At 31.8% G+C, this 19,813-nt stretch overlaps 3 protein-coding genes across 4 annotated transcripts; 1 reads left to right on the forward strand and 2 right to left on the reverse strand.

Moving 5' to 3' along the window:
* Positions 1-1,511: 1,511 nt before the first annotated feature.
* On the reverse strand, positions 1,512-7,666 carry L(3)76bdm (trafficking protein particle complex subunit 8 homolog l(3)76BDm). Its single transcript, XM_076805201.1, has 10 exons — positions 6,787-7,666; positions 6,140-6,581; positions 5,814-6,059; positions 5,234-5,737; positions 4,580-5,099; positions 4,308-4,493; positions 3,452-4,192; positions 3,204-3,363; positions 2,015-3,089; positions 1,512-1,928 (listed from the first exon to the last, which is right to left on the reverse strand). Exons 1-10 carry the CDS (start codon positions 6,941-6,943, stop codon positions 1,661-1,663), a joined length of 4,299 nt encoding a protein of 1,432 aa, XP_076661316.1. The 5' UTR covers positions 6,944-7,666; the 3' UTR covers positions 1,512-1,660.
* A 657-nt stretch (positions 7,667-8,323) lies between these two features.
* On the forward strand, positions 8,324-12,965 carry Gtpbp1 (GTP-binding protein 1). 2 transcript variants are annotated; one of them, XM_076805202.1, is made up of 11 exons: positions 8,324-8,462; positions 8,884-9,238; positions 9,642-9,753; positions 9,816-9,996; positions 10,136-10,314; positions 10,388-10,540; positions 10,629-10,878; positions 10,950-11,094; positions 11,193-11,511; positions 11,587-11,861; positions 11,950-12,965. In XM_076805202.1, the coding sequence occupies exons 2-11, from the start codon at positions 9,137-9,139 to the stop codon at positions 12,133-12,135; spliced, it is 1,902 nt and encodes a 633-aa protein (XP_076661317.1). In that variant the 5' UTR covers positions 8,324-8,462; positions 8,884-9,136; the 3' UTR covers positions 12,136-12,965. The 2 variants fall into 2 exon arrangements, with proteins under 2 accessions (XP_076661317.1, XP_076661318.1); XM_076805203.1 differs by having other exon boundaries at positions 10,803-10,878.
* Positions 12,966-13,251: 286 nt separating this feature from the next.
* On the reverse strand, positions 13,252-14,709 carry Med9 (mediator complex subunit 9). The gene is made up of 3 exons (XM_076805204.1): positions 14,409-14,709; positions 13,737-13,842; positions 13,252-13,606 (listed from the first exon to the last, which is right to left on the reverse strand). Exons 1-3 carry the CDS (start codon positions 14,510-14,512, stop codon positions 13,466-13,468), a joined length of 351 nt encoding a protein of 116 aa, XP_076661319.1. The 5' UTR covers positions 14,513-14,709; the 3' UTR covers positions 13,252-13,465.
* Between the last annotated feature and the right edge of the window lie 5,104 nt (positions 14,710-19,813).

The raw sequence follows: 19,813 nt of genomic DNA on the forward strand, positions 1-19,813 counted from the left end.
AAAGAGAAACCACTTTTAGAGAGAGACGAGATAATACAACCAATTTAAAGGTCCATTCGGTAAGGATCGATAAACTTCGGCAATATTCGTTGAACTGCGCTATAGATATTTTATAATATATATTGTAATGTATCTAAATTATTATTGATTATTTTATTGAAGTAGTTTATTTATTTCGACTTTAGAAATTGGACTTGAAGGAAATGATGTATATATAGTCCTCTTTGCCGACACTCTTTCAATGAAAATTTTAAAAAATTATGTGTATTTTAAAGATCCAGAGAAGACTCCTCTCTGGGAGAATTTTATAATTAAAATATTATGGATATAAATATTGATTATTATTCCATACTTTTAAAAGATACCATAACCTTGGACCGACCATTGACTGTCAAAATTAAAGTTAAGTGTGAAATTTATTTCCGACTATTTTGCATATGAAATATTTTTTATACGTCGTAATAACTGATGGAGGTATACCTTCTATAAATATATTTAAGTATGTTAGCTACATTTGGATATATCATCGTGTGTATATTGTTATAATAAATAAAATATATAAGCAAACGATTCATTTAACTCGTAAAGCTATTGAAGTATTATATATTCAATTTACTATTATTGTATATGTATATATATACAATATATGTATAACTGTTTAATTTCTTTATGGAATAACATATTTTTTGTATATTTTTATTTAATTACTACGTATATAATACTCGTATCTTAACTCGGAAACTTAATTCACACACTGTTGTTTGATATTTTGACAATACAAAATGTATATTATTCTCATCTATACATAATTCTATATTCGATATTTTTATCAATATATTTTATCAAATATAATACTTCTATGTGTGTTTGTGTGTATTCTTTATGTATAACTTTTTACTTTATCTTTATTACTTACATTTATATTTTACTTATGTATGTGAACGTGTTTGTAACATCGGTAAATTTATAAAATATAAATTATAATGCATAAGTAGTGAAATGTGTCATTCTTTTATGTTTGTTTAAATTTATTAATTTTGCATATTAATTGTTTTCATTGACCTATAAAATTTAGGAAAATTCGGTACATAATATACTTACACAGCAATAAATGATTTTAGTGTATATTGTATATGTATTTACTTTAATTGTTTAGTGTATGGAATTTATATAATTTCGTTTGAAATTATATTGTGTATACATTAAATAATATTGTGTAAATTGAATTTACTTTGAAATAAATTAATACAGATACAAAAAATATATTTATGACATTTTCTTTTCACAATTCTATTTCAATATCTATCTGAACTTATTATAGGTAATAAGACAACTTTACATATGTTTTTTATATTTTTATATATGACAACTTTAATGCATAGGTTTATATTAATTTGTGACAATTTTTTAGACTGGGTTATTCCATCTGATAATGAAACAGGCACTATTAGACTGCACTGTAACAAAGTTAAATAAACAAAAGTGGGATCTGTTAAATAATACACATTACGTTTATAGTTAAAGATATAATAGTAATAATTTGACCTGTACTAGATATTTACATAGCATTGAGGAATGATTTTAAATTACATAAATGAAATTAATTTATTACATAATTTAATATTACTAGTAATAGTACCTTTACACCTTATACTCTTAGTTATTTACTATCACCATTAATAATACATATGCTTTCCATTTTCCACTTCTGTAAGATGAATTCTCTTGTATTTACAACTCTTACAGAGACTTCTACACGCGCTGCTAAATCGTATGTTCCAGGGGCTGGAAGTACAGCTTGTAATTTTACAGTATTGCTAGTGAGTGGTTCTATATGAGAAAAAATTGCCGAGTGACATGCATATCTATAAAATGTAGAAGCTTGCGGAGAATACAGTTGCGATTTTATACTTGGAAGATGGGTTCCGCTGAAGAGAAAAATAGAGTAATGTTAATGTTTAACATTTTTTTTTACATAATCGTTAATATAATGCAGAAGATTAATGATATTTACCTGCTTGTACCTATTGTATTGACTTTAACAGAAATTTGTGATTCCAAATGATTTTGTATGTACATTATTACTGGAACGAAGCACAATCGATTTTGATTGAAATTATGCGTAATTTGTCTAGCATGACTCAATTGAAAGGATATAACATTTTTCAAGAATTCTGTCTCTAAAACTTGTTCTTTGCTAGTCATAGTCAATGAATCGGGCACATTTTTATCCGGTCCGAATATTTTCAAACGCGTTTCATATTCACTGGGTTCAACTTGAATCTCTTTTGGATGTTTGTAAGTTTTATTTAAATATTCAAGATCAAGATGATGTTGGCCAAAAACTTGTCTTGAAACAGTACCACCTTCCACCACAGTTGCTTGCCATTTAAGTATCAAAGTAGAGTTTAATGTCATGGCAGCTGACAATGATGTTTTCTCTGCATTTTGTGATGATCGTTGAAATTGCTGTTGTATTTCAATTGTGTTTTCATTCATATCCAATGCTGGAATATGTCTTCTTTGTATAAAACTAATATAAGGGTAATTCAAATCTAACATTGTGTTATCATTTTGAGTTAAAGACACATGAGAAAATGTTGACTCGCCCTTGCACTTTTTCTTTAACTTTAACATTAAATGAAACATTTCTTGAGGTTGTATTTTAATATTATTTGGCAAAACAGACGAATTGAATACAGACCAAGTTTCACTTTGAAACAAAATTTTTGATAATGTAATTTCATTCATAAAGGAATCATGAATGTGGTTTGTATTCTTAACGGATACTATCACATTCAGAGTAGGTGAAGTATCTTTAAATAATACACTCCTCGAAGCAACCGCACTAATTTGTATGGAGTCTAAAACTGTGAAATGCCACGTGTGTCTGCAAAGTCGATGCTTTACTACACTTTTGAAATCAACGTTCTCATAGTAAAAAAGTAAATCTAAACGATGAGTTCCTTTTTCGTGTGGTGCTTGTATCCATAATGGTATTGTACAAGTCTCTCCTACGTCTAAAATATTAGAATCAGAAGGTAGAGAAATTTTTGTTATAAGTCTGTTATTTTTCTTTGTTGTATGTTCTGAAATGAAAATCACTATGTTAAAATATTAACATCAATTTGTGAATTAATTATTTTATAATCCTATTATACATTTGGAAATTTTGTGAAATATACTATATCATATAAATTCACCTTGCATATTTACGTATTCATCTCCTAATGATAACAGTTTTGCATCTGTGGACGCTAAGTGTACATTTTTCAATGGTGCGTTTCCTACATTTTTCAACTTCATATCCACTTTTTGAATTTCGCCACACAATATTTTTGACGATGAGTTACTAAAGAAAACCTAAAAGTAAATATAATTTGTACAATTAAACAATGAAAATATTATTAAACATTTGACATGAAATTGTATTTGAAAGTATCTAAAGTACCTGCATACACGGTGTTTTTTCAATAACATTCATTTCCAATCTATAATCTACACCATACAAATTCGCACCAGGTTTTTCTTGAACATTCTTCAATTTAGGCCCCCTAACTTCAAACAGCCTTTTTCCAGAAATAGCTATTGTTGGATTGACAATTGGTATATCTGTTGTATGTGTTGGATTAGATAAATCATAGCTTAAGCCTAACACTTTTAATTCTCCTACTTGTTTTGGTATGAGGTACAATATTATATGTTGTTTACAAGTTGGTTGCAACAAAATTGATTCTATTACTTGTGCCTCTGCCGATTTTACATTCTGTGTCGTCGTCATTTCATTTGACATTTGTTCATCAGCAGAAGTGAAAGACCATAATAATGTTATATTAGATAATGGCAGCGATATATGTAACGGATTGTATAATTCAATAAAAAAATGCACTGGTTCATTCAAAACTGCATTTGCTTTTACGCTGTTATTACTTGTTTTTGAATATAATGCAACTAATGGTTTAAATATCATAGGTGGCGATCCCTGAGCTTCTGTTATTAACATTTCCTCCATTCTTGACCATCGAACGTCATCACATTCTTCAGTGTCAAATGAAACATGACTTGCTGGAAAATTGTTATCATACGGCTTAGCTGCAGGACCGTATAATACTTTGATATTATTACTATCTATTAACGGTAAAGGCAAGATAGGAAGCTCGTGACGATTTGATAAACCTTCCTGTAACAGTAACTATAGTATGTAATGATTAATATAAAAGAAATACAATATATACTATACACATATTAAGAAACGATCTACAATTTAAAATCTACAATCTACAATTAATAAGAATAAATGGACATACATTATGGATATGTAAAAATTCACGTAAAAATGTAGCTTGTTGTGGCGCTGCTTGTTTGCTGTAGGCATTAAGCAATTTTTCAAATGCTTTAACAGCCTCGCCAATTTGTTTCAATGATGCTGCCTGTCTACCAATAGTGAAATATATATGGTCTTCAGCCAGTGACCATCCTCTTCCATCATACACCTAATAACAGATACAGTTAGTAAATATATACATATTATCTAGTTGTTGTATTATTTTCTTTATTTTCAACAACTAATTAAAAGTACCTGATACGCTTGTTGGTAACATCGTAACGAATGTTTTCTTTGACCTGCTTTCGAGAATCTATGACCAGCAAGAACGGCATGAAAGGCATATTTGCGCATCATTTTTGGTCCAATAAAGCAATAAGCTGCTTGTTCTAATAATAGTGCTGAACGTAAATCTGATTCTTCGCTAGTCATACGAATTAACTGTTTTGCAGCCTCTCCATACAGATTTCTGCCTTTTAAACATTCAGCACTGAGAAGCGTTGCTCTGGTTGCAAACTGAGGCTGTTTACAACTGTTTAAGTAAGTCAATATTGCATCATCCATATATTCAATAGTCTTTCTGTTAGTTTCACCTTGCATGAATGCACTTAAAGCAGCCATTTCTAGAGCACCTGCATAATAAAGCCAAGCTTGATCTGCTGCAAAATCTCTTTTTGCGCTATGATATGTTTGGTAAGCAAGTGAATAGTGACCGAACATGAAACACAAGTCACCTAAGCGACGCAACTGTAATTCTGGAGATTCTGTTGTATAACTGAAATCCAAACAAGCTGGATCTTTATATATTTATATATGCAATTTTACAATTTCTTTCTTATCTACTACTACATTACTTAGGATTATTCAAAAGGATGGTATACATATAATAAATATTGATAAAGAACATACATTACAGCATTTGATGCAGTAGGTCCTGGTATGCCAGGCTTATTTGTTCCAAACCATCGTCTTGTTGCACTAAACAGTGATCTACTAACACCTTTTTTATTCGATGTTACATCGTTTAATAGACCAATTTGCTTTTCTACATAAGGTAATAAACTTTTCAAACAGAATTCTGTAATTAATGTTCTTAGCCTTTCAAGGTCTTGAGTAGATAATCTAGCACCATGTTGTGTTGTTACATAACTAGGAGAATCCGCCCAAACATTTGCATTTATTGGTGTATCGTTGACTGTTTGTCCTTTTACATGTACAACAGAACTTATATTTTCTGTCTTTTCAATAGTTGGACTTAAAGGATGAATCGTCACAGAAACAGCTTCCTGACCAACTTCTAAATGCGTATTTGCAGATTCAGATACGTCAGAAGGAAAACTAATAGTGTTATTCGCATCTGGAGAATATAATACAGAACTATGTGGAGCTACTGGTGTTCCAGCTTGACTTGTTCTAAAATATAAGATTTAAACATTCTCAACATTCTTTAAATGATTAAAGAAATGTAATAAGTAATAAGAGACCATACTTTTCTGTATCTGTAGTAACTTCATTTGGCATAGATGAAACACCACTGGTATCTGCAGGTGTACGAGGAGAGCTACTTTGCTCACTGCCGCCGGATGTATCTGAATGCTTCACTAAAAATTGACTCCAGGGATCTGGCAGATGCGTATTGTCATCAATTTGACCTGGTGGTCTTGAATTCATTTGCAATAAAAAACAATTGTTAGCACCGTAGATATTTTTCATTTCTGTAAAAACTATTTCAGCCCTACAAAAATTGTAAATGATTACTTGAACTGCACAAAATTCAGCTTAGAATGATTATTGTAAATTAAAATAAAAAATTACTTATTCCTATCATCCTGTACAATATCGTGTACTAAAATGTAATATCTAAGAGTATTGTTATTAAACCATTTTGGCAATTTCCCAGGTATACTTTGATGTAACTGTGCACCCATAATTTGTATCTTTTCTAATGGATTATCTTCTGCAGTAGAAACAACTATCATACAAGCAAGAAAATGCTTTGTAAATTCATGATCCGATGGAAATTGGACACTCAGAAACATTTCTCTCCATGCTTCAAACCAAGGAACCGAGACAGGTATATCGAGCTCTGTAGTTCCAATTCGAATTAAAGTTGTATGTTCACATATAACTAAACTAACTGCTTCATTCAACATTTTTTTAGCAATATTTAACTCTGGCGGGTGAGCATTCACATCTTGTATAAAAAGTCGGAGATTTCTAACTGTCACAGTATTTCCTTGTGGATCTTTAAAATGACCTATGAAAATGAAAGAGTATACTAACAAAGTAATTATTTTATTATTAAATGTAGTCACATATTTTAAACTGAATGAAAAAAAAAACTTGTTGGAAAATCCAATAACAATAAAAAAACTGTTTCATTTAATTGAAATTATTAACAGATTAAATATAAATTTACTGATTAGTGAAGAAATACTCAGAGAGAATCATAGAATTCCTACCTTCAGTGTTTAATTTGCAGAACGGTTGTAGCAGTTCAACGAATGATAAATTATTTTTTTGACAAGTGGCATCAGCTGCGGCTGAACAAACCGCAGCAATTTGCGGAGAAAAAGCATTGCTTATAAATTCCCGTGGGGTTATCTTACACTGAGCCATGATAATTTCTATAAGCTTTATTCGAGTTACCGAGGTTACGTATTACTAAGAAATAGATTTACACAATGATCATTTTCGGTGCTACATTACTCTTGTTTATTATCTCAGCAGCTAAGAGAAACCGAACTTCCAACACATCTCGAAAACGTTATAATAAACATCTCTACCGAACAGCTGTTTTGTGGATATTTACCCGTGAAAGGTAAGAATATACATAAAGATAACATATACACATCACCATATCAGCCGGAAGTGCTTGTAGGTGGATATAACTTTATATACATATTTACTTTTGAATGGCATTATTCTAAATGACAATTATTTGGAGCTATTTGCACTAATTTAAATTTTCGAGAAAGCAAGGAAAACCAATTTTTGCACTTCTGCAAGAATTGACAGTTCATACACAAGTATATCATTTATCATAGCAAAACCTAACACAACTTAATTATAGGGATATTTAGATCAAGGTTTTGTTATTTAAAGAAATCAAAGCTATACAGAACTTATGAGAATTGTTCGTTGGTTATAGCCCTCTAGTGGAACGTTTAAAAAACATCATTTTTTAATTGTATAGAAATCGCACTACATAGGTATCTATATGTATATGTACAGGTAGTTTCATGTTGCTTTATCAAACTGTATGATACCGTGTATGCTGTATGTAGTGGGATTAGGAACTTCAGGACTGGTTTTCGGATGCCTGTGAAGCATTCAAGCGTTCTGCTCATGGAAAATAAAATTAAAGTCAAAATAGGTTACAAATAAAATCTATAGTATCAATTCTATATAGAAAGTTTCTTGCCAGACTCGTAGAACATATCTATCGGGTCCAGAAGTACGAACCTTCGACGTGTCTTACTAATCTTACCCTTTACTTTCGCTGATTCGTCGATGATCTTCTCTTGCTGTTGGAGATCGATAGCGATTGGTGATGGGGACGCGTAGATCTAAGAGCACGTGGAGGTGGAGGTATTACGTTGCATGCGAGTGTAAAAAGGCCGCCAAATTTTGAAGTACTGTCAAATTAAGCGTGAACATTTCATGAAAGTCACTAAGTCAATCTTGATGCTAACATACAAAAATGTTTATACCTCAGAAATGGTTGACCTTTCAATTTTTTATGTTTACTAAGACTTTTTCACTCAGAACAGTGTGTCCTATGTACCATATAAATATTGAACGGTTTTTTGTAACACCCTGTATATGAAATTCCTATACCTCGTCGGTGATAATAGGGCATTTATTGTGGTGTCGGTAATTCAGAACTATGTACTGAAAGTCCCATTACATCAGACATCTTTACGGATTTTAAGTTTATGTCAGAGTTTACAATCTCTCTATGTAATATACATCAATATACATACAACAATTACATACTATATAGCTCTTTAGTTCGGATGGAATGAGATCGCGCAATCGTTGACAGCTTTTTCGTAAGCGTATCAGTCTCTTTTGTCACGTAAAGTTTTGCTCTATGATTACGCAAATAGTTCACAACGTTTATTCATTATACTTGGTAAATGAATTTACTCATTCTTTCCTCGGCAAATTATTAACTTTCATATTGTCACTTTACTTGTATATTCGAAATTTATCTATGACAACTTGGCTCTGTAGTTAGTTAACAACATATTTCTTTCAAGATAAACAAACAATTTTAAGTATCATGTTTCATAAACATTTTATAGTGTTAAAAGAAGGTATTTGTCCAGAAAAAATACTAGTACTTTATTTTATTTAAGATGAAATTTATTTTAAATCTTACTACTGTAACCAAACAGATTCATTTTTGAAACTTATTGTTAGGCACACAGTATATGCATACATGTAATAAATTTTAGAAATTGGTTGAAGAAGTTTACAACTCTAATTATGAAGCGATAAAATGTTATTCTATATCTATGAAGTTAATATATATATTTTTTATCTTATTTCAGAGTTATAGTAAAAAACGTGTAAAATATTTTTCTAGGATAAATTTTTGTTAAGTTACTGAATAACAACACTAAAATTATTACGTGACAGTTATGCATATGCTAATATCAGAAATCTACAGAAGAAGATTTGGATTCAAATATTGGAAAATGTTTACGACGTTAATGTCTCTATAAGCAATTTTCATACATATTATTATATAGAATTGATAGAAGAAATTCTTTAAACTATTAAAATACATATAAATACAAAGCTATGGCAGGAAGTGGAACTGTTATAACACCAACTATGAAACAATTGCATGAGAAAGATCATGTACCTGTATCTAGTGTGGATTATTCTAACATAAGAGGAAAGGTATATATTTTTAATCTTTCCTAATTTTAACCGTTTTACTGCCACACAGCGCGATCACATTTCTTCTATTTAATGCTAAAAAATGCAAGCCCATCAATGTCTAGAGTTGAAATGATTCCACATTTAAATTTTGTTAATGTATGTCTCTACTGATATTCTTTTAAAAAGTTGTACTGTACTAAAATATGTGCTGTCATAAGATTTGTAGCTTATTTAGAACATCGATTGATTAACAAGAAAAGCAATTACATTGTAGTATAATATTCTTCGACGCAGAACGAAAGAAGTGCAATCACATTGCCTGACACTTTTTGACTAGATTTTCGCAAAGACCCCTGGCACTAAAACGGTTAATCTACTACCTCCCAATTATATAATTATTTTAATTTATAATGGATTTTAGAATGTCTTAGTCAGTCCATCAGAAGACCAATATGAATTATTACTTAGACGTCTAAAAGAAAGAATTCAAGATGGTGGTACTGAAACAATTTTTGATATTGGTATTGGCGAAGGTTTGTATGTTAAATGATATTTAAAACTACTTACAAACATCATTATTTAAATGACATTTTAGATGGTTCAGAGGATGGTTTAAAGGAAGGTGAATACGAAGCATCTGTTGCCACCTTGCAATCTCTTGCAGCTACGTTGGAAGCAGACTGTGTGCTTCTACGTCAGAGTAAAGTAGATCAAGGCCTTGTAGGACAATATCTAGTGCGAAGACGTTTAGACATACAGGATTTCTTAGAAATTAGGTTACTACTTTTTGGAGTAATATAATTAATCTCCCTAAATCTTATCGAAATTGAATATGAAAGATGAACCATAGAAATCAGTTGTAAATATATCAATAATATCATAAAAAAGAATTAATGTAACAGATTTTAACTTCAGGGTGGCTGTTGTTGGTAACGTAGATGCTGGAAAATCAACACTTCTAGGTGTACTAACACATGGAGAACTTGACAATGGTAGAGGCTTGGCCCGTCAAAAATTATTTCGCCACAAACATGAAGCTGAAACAGGACGTACAAGTTCAGTCGGAAACGACATTCTTGGATTTGATAGTGTTGGTATGGTATTCATATGTTCAACATCTTATTATTTTTCACAAAGTTATAAGCACACGTAAAATCTTCTGCTCAGGTAATGTGGTAAATAAGCCAGAACATGGATCTTTAGATTGGGTGAAGATATGCGAAAAGTCGTCTAAGGTTATTACGTTTATTGATCTTGCTGGACATGAAAGATACTTGAAAACTACTGTTTTTGGAATGACAGGACATGCACCCGATTTTGGTAAGACTTAATAATTATGTTAAGATTTAATCACTATGTAATATAAACTCTTCTATTTTCACATAAAAATAATGTAAATATATTTTAGGTATGTTAATGGTTGGAGCAAATGCTGGTATTGTTGGAATGACAAAAGAGCACTTAGGATTAGCTTTAGCATTATCAGTACCAGTATTTGTTGTGGTTACTAAAATTGATATGTGTCCACCAAACATATTACAAGAAAATTTAAGATTGCTAATAAGAATCTTAAAATCACCAGGCTGCAGGAAGGTGCCAGTTACTGTTAAGACATCTGATGATGTAGTTGTTAGCGCCACTAATTTTGTATCAGAACGGTAAGCTTCTACATTACCTTTTTTTTCTTTATAACGTTAAAATTACTTTAATTATTAATGAATTCGTATAGGTTGTGCCCTATTTTTCAAGTGTCAAATGTAACAGGTGAAAACTTAAGTCTTCTTAAAATGTTTCTGAATTTACTAACTGCAAGAATAACTAGTCATGATGATGAACCAGCAGAGTTTCAAATAGATGACACATATTCTGTACCAGTAGGTATTATATTGTATACTTGATTCTACTATTAGAAACTTGTTGTTATATAATACTTATTAAAACATTCATATTTTCATTTCAATATTGGTTTTAGGGTGTTGGTACCGTAGTTTCTGGGACAACTTTAAAAGGTGTCATAAAATTGAATGACACATTATTGCTGGGTCCTGATCCTCTAGGTCGTTTCATTCCGATTGCTGTAAAAAGTATTCATAGGAAGAGAATGCCTGTCCGCGAAGTGAGAGGAGGTCAAACTGCAAGTTTTGCATTAAAAAAGATTAAGAGGTCACAAATTCGAAAAGGCATGGTGATGGTAGCACCAGCAGTGAATCCACAAGCTTGCTGGGAATTTGAAGGAGAAATTCTTGTATTACATCATCCGACGACAATTAGTTCTTGTTATCAAGCAATGGGTACCTTTCATTTCTGTTTCGAGCTTTCACTTTCGTTGTACTTTGATGTTTGTAATTATATGAAATAATTTTTAGTGCACTGTGGAAGCATAAGGCAAACAGCGTCTATAATTTCTATGTCACAAGATTGTTTAAGAACTGGCGATAAAGCATTAGTACGCTTTAGATTTATAAAACATCCTGAATATATAAAACCAGGACAAAGAATGGTATTTAGAGAAGGACGTACAAAAGCAGTTGGCAATGTTTTAAAACTTATTCCATATTCAAATACTACCGCTACACAAATAAGTAGATCTAATAAACCAAATAAATCCCAAAATCGTCAAGGTTCTTCCTTCGTGATGCAAGTATGTTGTATGTTATTAATTACTTACAAAAAAAGTAAATTACATTTTATTATAGTAAGTATGCATTTATTATATTTCTCTCTATTAGTCACTGGATGCAACAGCAACAGGTTCTTCGCTTGAGGGACAAGTATCGAAACAAGAAAATTTGTTACAAAAATCTGGTATGAATCAGAATAAAAAAAGTAGAGGACGGAGAGGAGGACGACCTCATAATACTGCCAACAGTATTATTCAACCTCTGTCAGAACAGAATCCTCCTACAAAAGTCTAAACAGAGATTCTGTACAAAATTCATATACATACATGTATATATACATACACTCTCTCCACATTTACAAGTTATTCTAAGATTCTCGGGAAATGAGAATTCAATTATCTAGTTTAGTTTATGGTTTGATTTATTGAAATTCAGATGAAAACTTATGAACGTTTTCAAATAATATATATTTTTAATTAACGTCGAGAATGTCGAAGTATCTTATTTATATAAATACGTGTATTATTTTCATAGTTCTTTATATTATATATAAAACTATACTTAGGGGTCACTTATATGTGTCAAAAATAACATCTTTCTGCTACAACATAGAAAGAACCCCTGAATTAATACTTGTAACGCACATGGTGCTTTCAACCCTATTAGAGTACAAATTGTCTTTCATATTTTGACTAAATTATTAAAATTAAACCGTATAGTGCTTTTAAAACGTATGAGGAAAATATACATACATTGTTATTTATAAAGGGTTTTATTTTTATAAGCATCAATGTATCTTTAAAAAATATCAAGTAAATATAATCTGTACAAAAAGTATAAACAATTATTTCCTTTAAAACAAATATCAAATATCTATATTATATTTGTTTCTTAGAAATATGAAAAATATATTCAGACGTTCTTTCTTTGTGACATTATACATTTATTTTAAGTACAATTCACAAGAGCATCGGAATAATTTTGTTAGATAGCATGAACACTTTTATAACTTGCTTCTAAAGTATACAGTACAAGTTTGTGTGTTATAATATATGTACTATGTATATATTATACCAACATTATATTCAAAGTATAAAATAATAAAAAGTTTCTTAAAAAGATAATGTTTGTAAATTTAATTAGAGTGATAAACTAATATTGAATTGTTAATTGAATTGTTTATACTAATTTTAAATTAGTAAAACGATTACGTTTGACATAATCAACATATTTTTATTATTTATTATCCGGAACGTAATAATTACAGATATATTTTCTGTACATTAGATATCTATTTCCTATAACACTAAAACACTTTTATTGTAGCTATTTTGGTGAATTTTTTTTCAGATCATCCTTTACTTTTTTCAAGTCCTCTTTAAATGTTTGAGCAATTTTTTTCAACAGTTGACCAAATTCATGAGGATTTGTAATTCGAGACGTTCCATGCAAGGTACCTGTTTTGCATAACATATATACTACAAACTGTGCAGCTTTCCTGATTGGCTTTGATTCTGCCAATTTGTTGACCAAACGTTCATTATTCATGAAGTACAAGAATAAAGATCGAAAAAAACGCATATTGATGTGATATGTTTTTCTTTAATTGTAATTAAATTTGTGTTTATATTTTTGGAACTTCAAATGTGCACATATTACGATACTTTAATAAAAGTTCTCGTTTAAGTCGAAGCTGTTTGCGTAGAGTTTCTAATTTTTGCAATTGTTCCTCTTTGCTATATTCTATTCCTGGCAATCTTTTAATCTGAAATGCATAAATAAACTATTATACATAACAAATATAAATACAGTTGTATGCTAAATTTTGTATATATAAATTGAATTTTCAGTTTGAATTTAGTCTTCATTGCATATTCAACATAATACTATCTTACCTGTGCCCTTGCAGAATCTAATTTTTTCTGTAGCTCTAATATCTTATGACTTGTATCCTGGGATTCTTTGGCCTTTTGTGTAGTATCATGCGGATCTTTCTCAACACTAAGAATAAATGGAACATGTATGCACAATATAAGGAGTGTATTGCACAATATCATTATTGCACAATAAGGTTCTCAAGATCTAATATTATCTGGTCAAATTGTGTAGTTAAAATTTTTTACTTATTCTTATTTGAAATTTGTAAAAGAAATTAAAATAATGTATTATATAAAAAAAAACTATGCAATACTATCACATTTTATTCGAACAGTGATTTATTTATATTGTCAGTGGTTAGATTTAATTTATTAATTTATGTAATTATAATTTTAATTTTCAACGTGATAAATACATTATTTCTCTTACTCAATTTGATTGCTTCTAAATATTATTACATTAATAACAAACAAGACATTCAAATGAAATTGAAGGTTCTTGCAGGAATAAAAACGTATAAAATATATACGAAATACCTATGTGTATTTTAAAACTAAAAGTATCAAGATACTTATGATAGTAAAACTATACAAATATAGGTTATGCGATGCAAAAATTTCAATAAATGATTTAGGAATATATTGAAATTGCATAATTATCCTAATTGTTAATTTATTAAATACACAAACCTACGAATTATTTCATATATAAGTGGTAATATTTCAATTTCTAAATCATCAACTGTAAACTGCCCGCGTAAAGGGACCTCTTCCGATAATTCCGCTGACTCCATTACAATGTTTTAAACATCCATATTCAAATTATATGTAAATATTGGTGATATATTATTGACGACATATAATCTTCATTCTGAACTGTAAACTTATATTTTATAAACACTTATCTCCTTCACAATTTTACCTTTAACAACAAATTACTCGATATGAACAGAAAGGAAATGAGAGTGTTCACGCCACTGCACGCCACTCACGCCCGGGATCGCCCGGGATTTCGATGTCTCCAGTATAGTGCTGCACCCTACATAGTCCCTAGCATGGACCAGAAGTCAGAAGCTTCACTCCTAGCATGGATCCGAATCTGCATAGCATGGACAGAGAGGAAATGAGAGTGCTCACGCCAGAGGATTTTAGTGTCCTCGGTATAGTGTTGCCCCCTAGTCTAATTTATAGCCTGGACCAGAACCTGCATCACAGACAAGGTATAAGCACAGACGAGGTATAGGAGTAGATCAATCACCCAATGTGTTTTTCTGTCTCACGCTCGGGGGGGCTCTAGAGCTGTCTAGAGCCATAGAGCCCCCGTACCATTCCGTGTCACATCCTACCGTATCATCCAGAACTGATATTGTGGAACCAATATTCTACAATGGCGCTGTTGCTGATAGAATTTTAAATCTCATGCCGAGGATTCTATAGTTCAGACACCGCGCGGATGTTAGGCCTATATGATGAATGAAACAAAAGAATGTTGTTGCCTTATAATTCCATTACGCCTGTTAGTCGAGTGCATCGGAGGAGACGTAATGTAATAACAGTAATAATAATAATAACGCAACGTCTCCGGCTGAGAATATTTTGGTCCTGGATCGAATTCCGCATGGAATGATTTTTTTTTCGTTAAACACTTTTTTCTTGTTCTTTCTACTACATCAGTCTTCTTCCTGTGAAATTACAATTACAACAGTGCAATAACATAATAATAAGAAATTAAATTAGTTTAATATTAACCAAAAGTAAGAATGTAGTTTAAATTTAATTTAAAAAAAGTCACATAGATTGACATCTCGCAAAAAACGATCAACTACATAATTATTGATTAATTAATCCTTAACTCTTTCGAATTTCACAGTTAATATTAATTGATATTTTGCATGATTCTTTAAAGCTAAAATTTATGTTGTTTAAATGTAATATACATGAAAATAAATAGTAAATTTCAATTAAATTTCTTTTTCAAATTCAGTTACAAAATATATTCAAAATGTTAAATTGTTAAAAAATTATAGAAATGCGAATAATAATTATACGTATGGAGAAATGTATAAATAAAATGTATAAAATAAATGTATGAAAATTGTATTTCTATAATTTGAAAACGTGGTATCTATATTTATTTAATATTGTATTTGTAATAATTAATATTATATTTTTTACGACACCAAGTAAAAAAATATAATTTGAACATATAGTCATAACATCGCATACATAACTCGTCAATCGTTTGTATTTGACCAAATTTGATCATTCTTGTGGATCTAGTTCCAGCATTTATCGTTCGTCAGCGTAGAGGGCGTAAGAAAACCAGTTGTTTACATATGAGACACGAAGCCCCATATGGTGATTGGTCTACTCCTATACCTCCTCTGTGATGTAACCCCATTACCATTTTCGTGTCACATTCTGTATTACCAACTGGAACTGAAATCTGCTGACAGCGTCGTTAGTGGTAGGAATTAAAATTAAAAATAGCTATATATACAGTAAATTATCGTTGTATGTCGGTACCGCCGTTCTTTTCACTGACACTCATACGAAATCGGTGGTTCTCGCTGAGCGTCCCATTTGAAATACACAGGGTATGCTGGAAACCTAAGAGTCATCCCGCGTGAAAGTCATGGCATACAAACATGACTGACATTCAAACGGAAAGAATATCCGTCTCCGATATAATGTTGCACGGAGAAGCGGACAGCGAAACTTGAGAACCGTCGTCGCCGCGGAGCGGGCCACACATTGTCGGCTATATCGGTGTGAGACCAGAAGACCACTACTAATCCAATTACAAAACTTCTTTATTTTTCGTTATTTTTTTATGAAACTTTTACCAACATATTCGTGGCATTTTTCTGATTAAAATGAAACCAAATATGATATAATTCCGATGATATTTACGTGTGTAATGAACGATGGAAGTCTATCCTATACCTCGTCTGCGCTAGTACTAGCAGAGAGAAGCTCCTTTGTGGTAGTAGAGTAGGCTGTGCTCTAGGCGCATGCCTGGGGGATTTTGGCGTATGACGCTAATATCCCCATATGCTCTGGTACCATAGCGGACTCTATCGAAATGGAACGGTCAGCTAGTGAACTACACGACGTTGCAACACAAAAAGTGTTCGTCTGAGGAAGCTAGATTTTACAGCGTTGTCAGCAGTGCAATGTTGCTGCATTATATTCATACAAAAAACGTCGATCCTTTCCGGTTCCTTTCCTGCTTTCCGGAGTTGTCGAAATTCAGACGCATATTGCTTTTTAATTTAAATTATAGAATTTTTAATTACAATAATTTTGATTAAATGATCATCTGAACATTCGTTGACTTATTCAAAAATCTTTTCAATTTTTTAAATTGTTTATTCAAATATAAAAAGGTTAAATGTATTGAAATTTTTAATTCGTAGATTTTTTAATACATTCATGTAAACCTGATTATATATATGTACGTTCACCTAAGTAATCTACAGAACACAAGTACAGTTTCAAAGATTATGTTTTGTTAAAGAATGTTAACATTACTATTATTTTCTGATACAAAAATATTAGGGAAGGTGTAAATAATCACAGCATAATAATTGTTGCAATATACATGTGTATGCGTACGCTGATATTTGTATATTAAAAATTACACAGATTTGAATACATCGCCCAAAGCCACAAATAAAGTTCGTTGATAAACTTTGAAGGAACCGATTTGTGGCGTACTTAGACTTGTTTATATCAGAAAACCATTTGTAACCAATATTTTCATGAGGCACACGACCGCGACGCGACTCACGCTGAGCCTGGCGTTGGCATTGGCAAGGCCGGAATTCGTCAGCTGTAGTCGCACTCTGATTGGTTCGGAGACTAGCAACGACTCTCTGCGGCGCAGAAATTGCGCGATGGGATGAGTGACATTCCTCTCTCTCTCTCTCTCTCTCTCTCTCTCTCTCTCTCTCTCTCTCCCTCTCTCGCACGCAGAGACTCGCGAAAGGGGAATTCGATGGCGGAGGGGGCCCTATGAGAAAGGCCGTACGTTGGCAACTCTGGTTGGAAGAACCGAAGAAGATTCAAACTCCAGTGAACTGTCGGACTGATCTCACCTAGATCGGTAAAACGTGTAGACCAGGGTGTAGACAAACAAGAACATAAACTGCAACGTCTGTAGTAGTTCGTACTAAATAAGTAAGCTCAATTGAAAGTAAAACACCTAGATTACGTGCAGCAACAAATATATCAAGACATAATTTAGAAAAGAAACGACTAGTCTCAATATAAAAAATTTTGAATCTTTTTTGCATCCACTAAACTTCTAACTAAAGCCACAAAACTTCTCTATTTGCTACGATCAGAACAACCACTCACACTTGGGACTCCAAGCATGGATTGCGGAGCATCAACAAAGCAATCGCACGAAGAAGATTGTTTCGTATCACGACCAGAACAACCACTCACACCAGGAGCGGCAAGCATGGATATCGAAGCATCATCAGAACCATCGTGTCTTTTAGTAAGTGAAGTTTTTGTCTCTAATACAATCTATACTTTCTTCCGTTCCTTCTTTAACAGCTAGGCTACGATGCTTTATAACTATTCCTTTAAAGAACTAAAACTTTTCAAGAAAGGAATCTGTAGCAAATGACATTATACATATATCTAATATTTGTTTCCTCATCAGACTTATAATCATAATACAATAGTGGCCTCTCAGGACGAAACTGTAGAACAGCTGACGTCCTCTTCGATTTTCATGATTTTTGAATATAAACTGTGTTGTAAAACCGGTGCTAGCACATCGAATTCTGTCTATGGTTGTGCGTCTGTGAACGCGTACGTGTCAATATTCGTTGCCCGCGCCGCGCCGGTCGCTTATCTACTGTTTATAAACAGAGTCCGCTGTACACATCCGTTTTTTTAATGTGCGGCAACCGTGCGGCAACGTTATTTGTGGTCTGACTTACTGTAAATTAAATTAGGCAATGCACACTTCTTTTAAACGTAATAGCGGCAACGAACATACAAACAATAGAAATTACGTTACCGCGCGGTCGCCGCACGTTAAAAACGCGGATGCATACAGCAGCACAGCGGGCTCTGTTTATAAACAGAAGATAAGCGGCGAGCGGCGGTCCTAAAGGTTCCGTGCACAACTGTTTATATATGATCATTAATACTATAGGAAGATGTTTAATGTTTAATTGCTCAACCAATTCTGATACATTTTTATAATACACGATAATAAAACAAAACATCAGGCTGTTATAAACAAATCGATCGTCGCCAACACTAACGCATTAACGTATCTAACACCTACAATACTAACGTACAAGGGCCAAATGCCTATTCTATGTAGGTGGAAAATTCATAAGTCATTTTGAGTTGTTTATAATATGTTCAAATATTATTTTGAAACATGGAACATGGTTTTATTTTGTTTTCAAAGTAAAAAATCAACCTACATTCGTTAAATAAAAGATTTTTAATTTATATATTATAGATATGGGTAATGTGCATAAAAATTACACTTCACCGATTTTGATGACTTCTGAATATGTTGTCAAGATGAGGATTTTGAACAACTTTTGGCTATACATATACTATGTATACCGTGTATATGTTGCTTTGGGAAATATGAATTCGCAAAAAACTACAGCCACTACTACATTGAATTTTGTCTATAAGGAAGGCATTATTTTTATTGTATAACTCGAGTCAAGGAAGTGTCCCAATATTTTTGTGACATAATATTTTGCATTTTTCAGACTTTTCTTGTATATTAACGCAATTATTAATAAGAAACCAGCCGTTTTTTATGAATAAATAGTTTTATGACGTCGTTGTTGGGTTAATCTTAGTCGAAAAACTACTAGAAAATATTTAAAAAGTTCATAATTTTTAGTAAAGTAAATTTCAGCCCATAATGTTTTATATTTAAGAAACCAATCCTTAAAAAGTTAACGCGGTATATAGATCGTTTGATGATCGTCGTGATATACAGTGAATTCTCGTCATAAGTCAGTTGCGCGGTTCTGGCGACTCACTATTAGACGAAATCTGAGGTTCTCAATGGGATATTCAATGTGCTGATTATTCCAATA

The sequence above is a fragment of the Halictus rubicundus genome, chromosome 2, assembly GCF_050948215.1.
Source record: "Halictus rubicundus isolate RS-2024b chromosome 2, iyHalRubi1_principal, whole genome shotgun sequence".
In the NCBI taxonomy this organism is placed as follows: domain Eukaryota; kingdom Metazoa; phylum Arthropoda; class Insecta; order Hymenoptera; family Halictidae; genus Halictus; species Halictus rubicundus.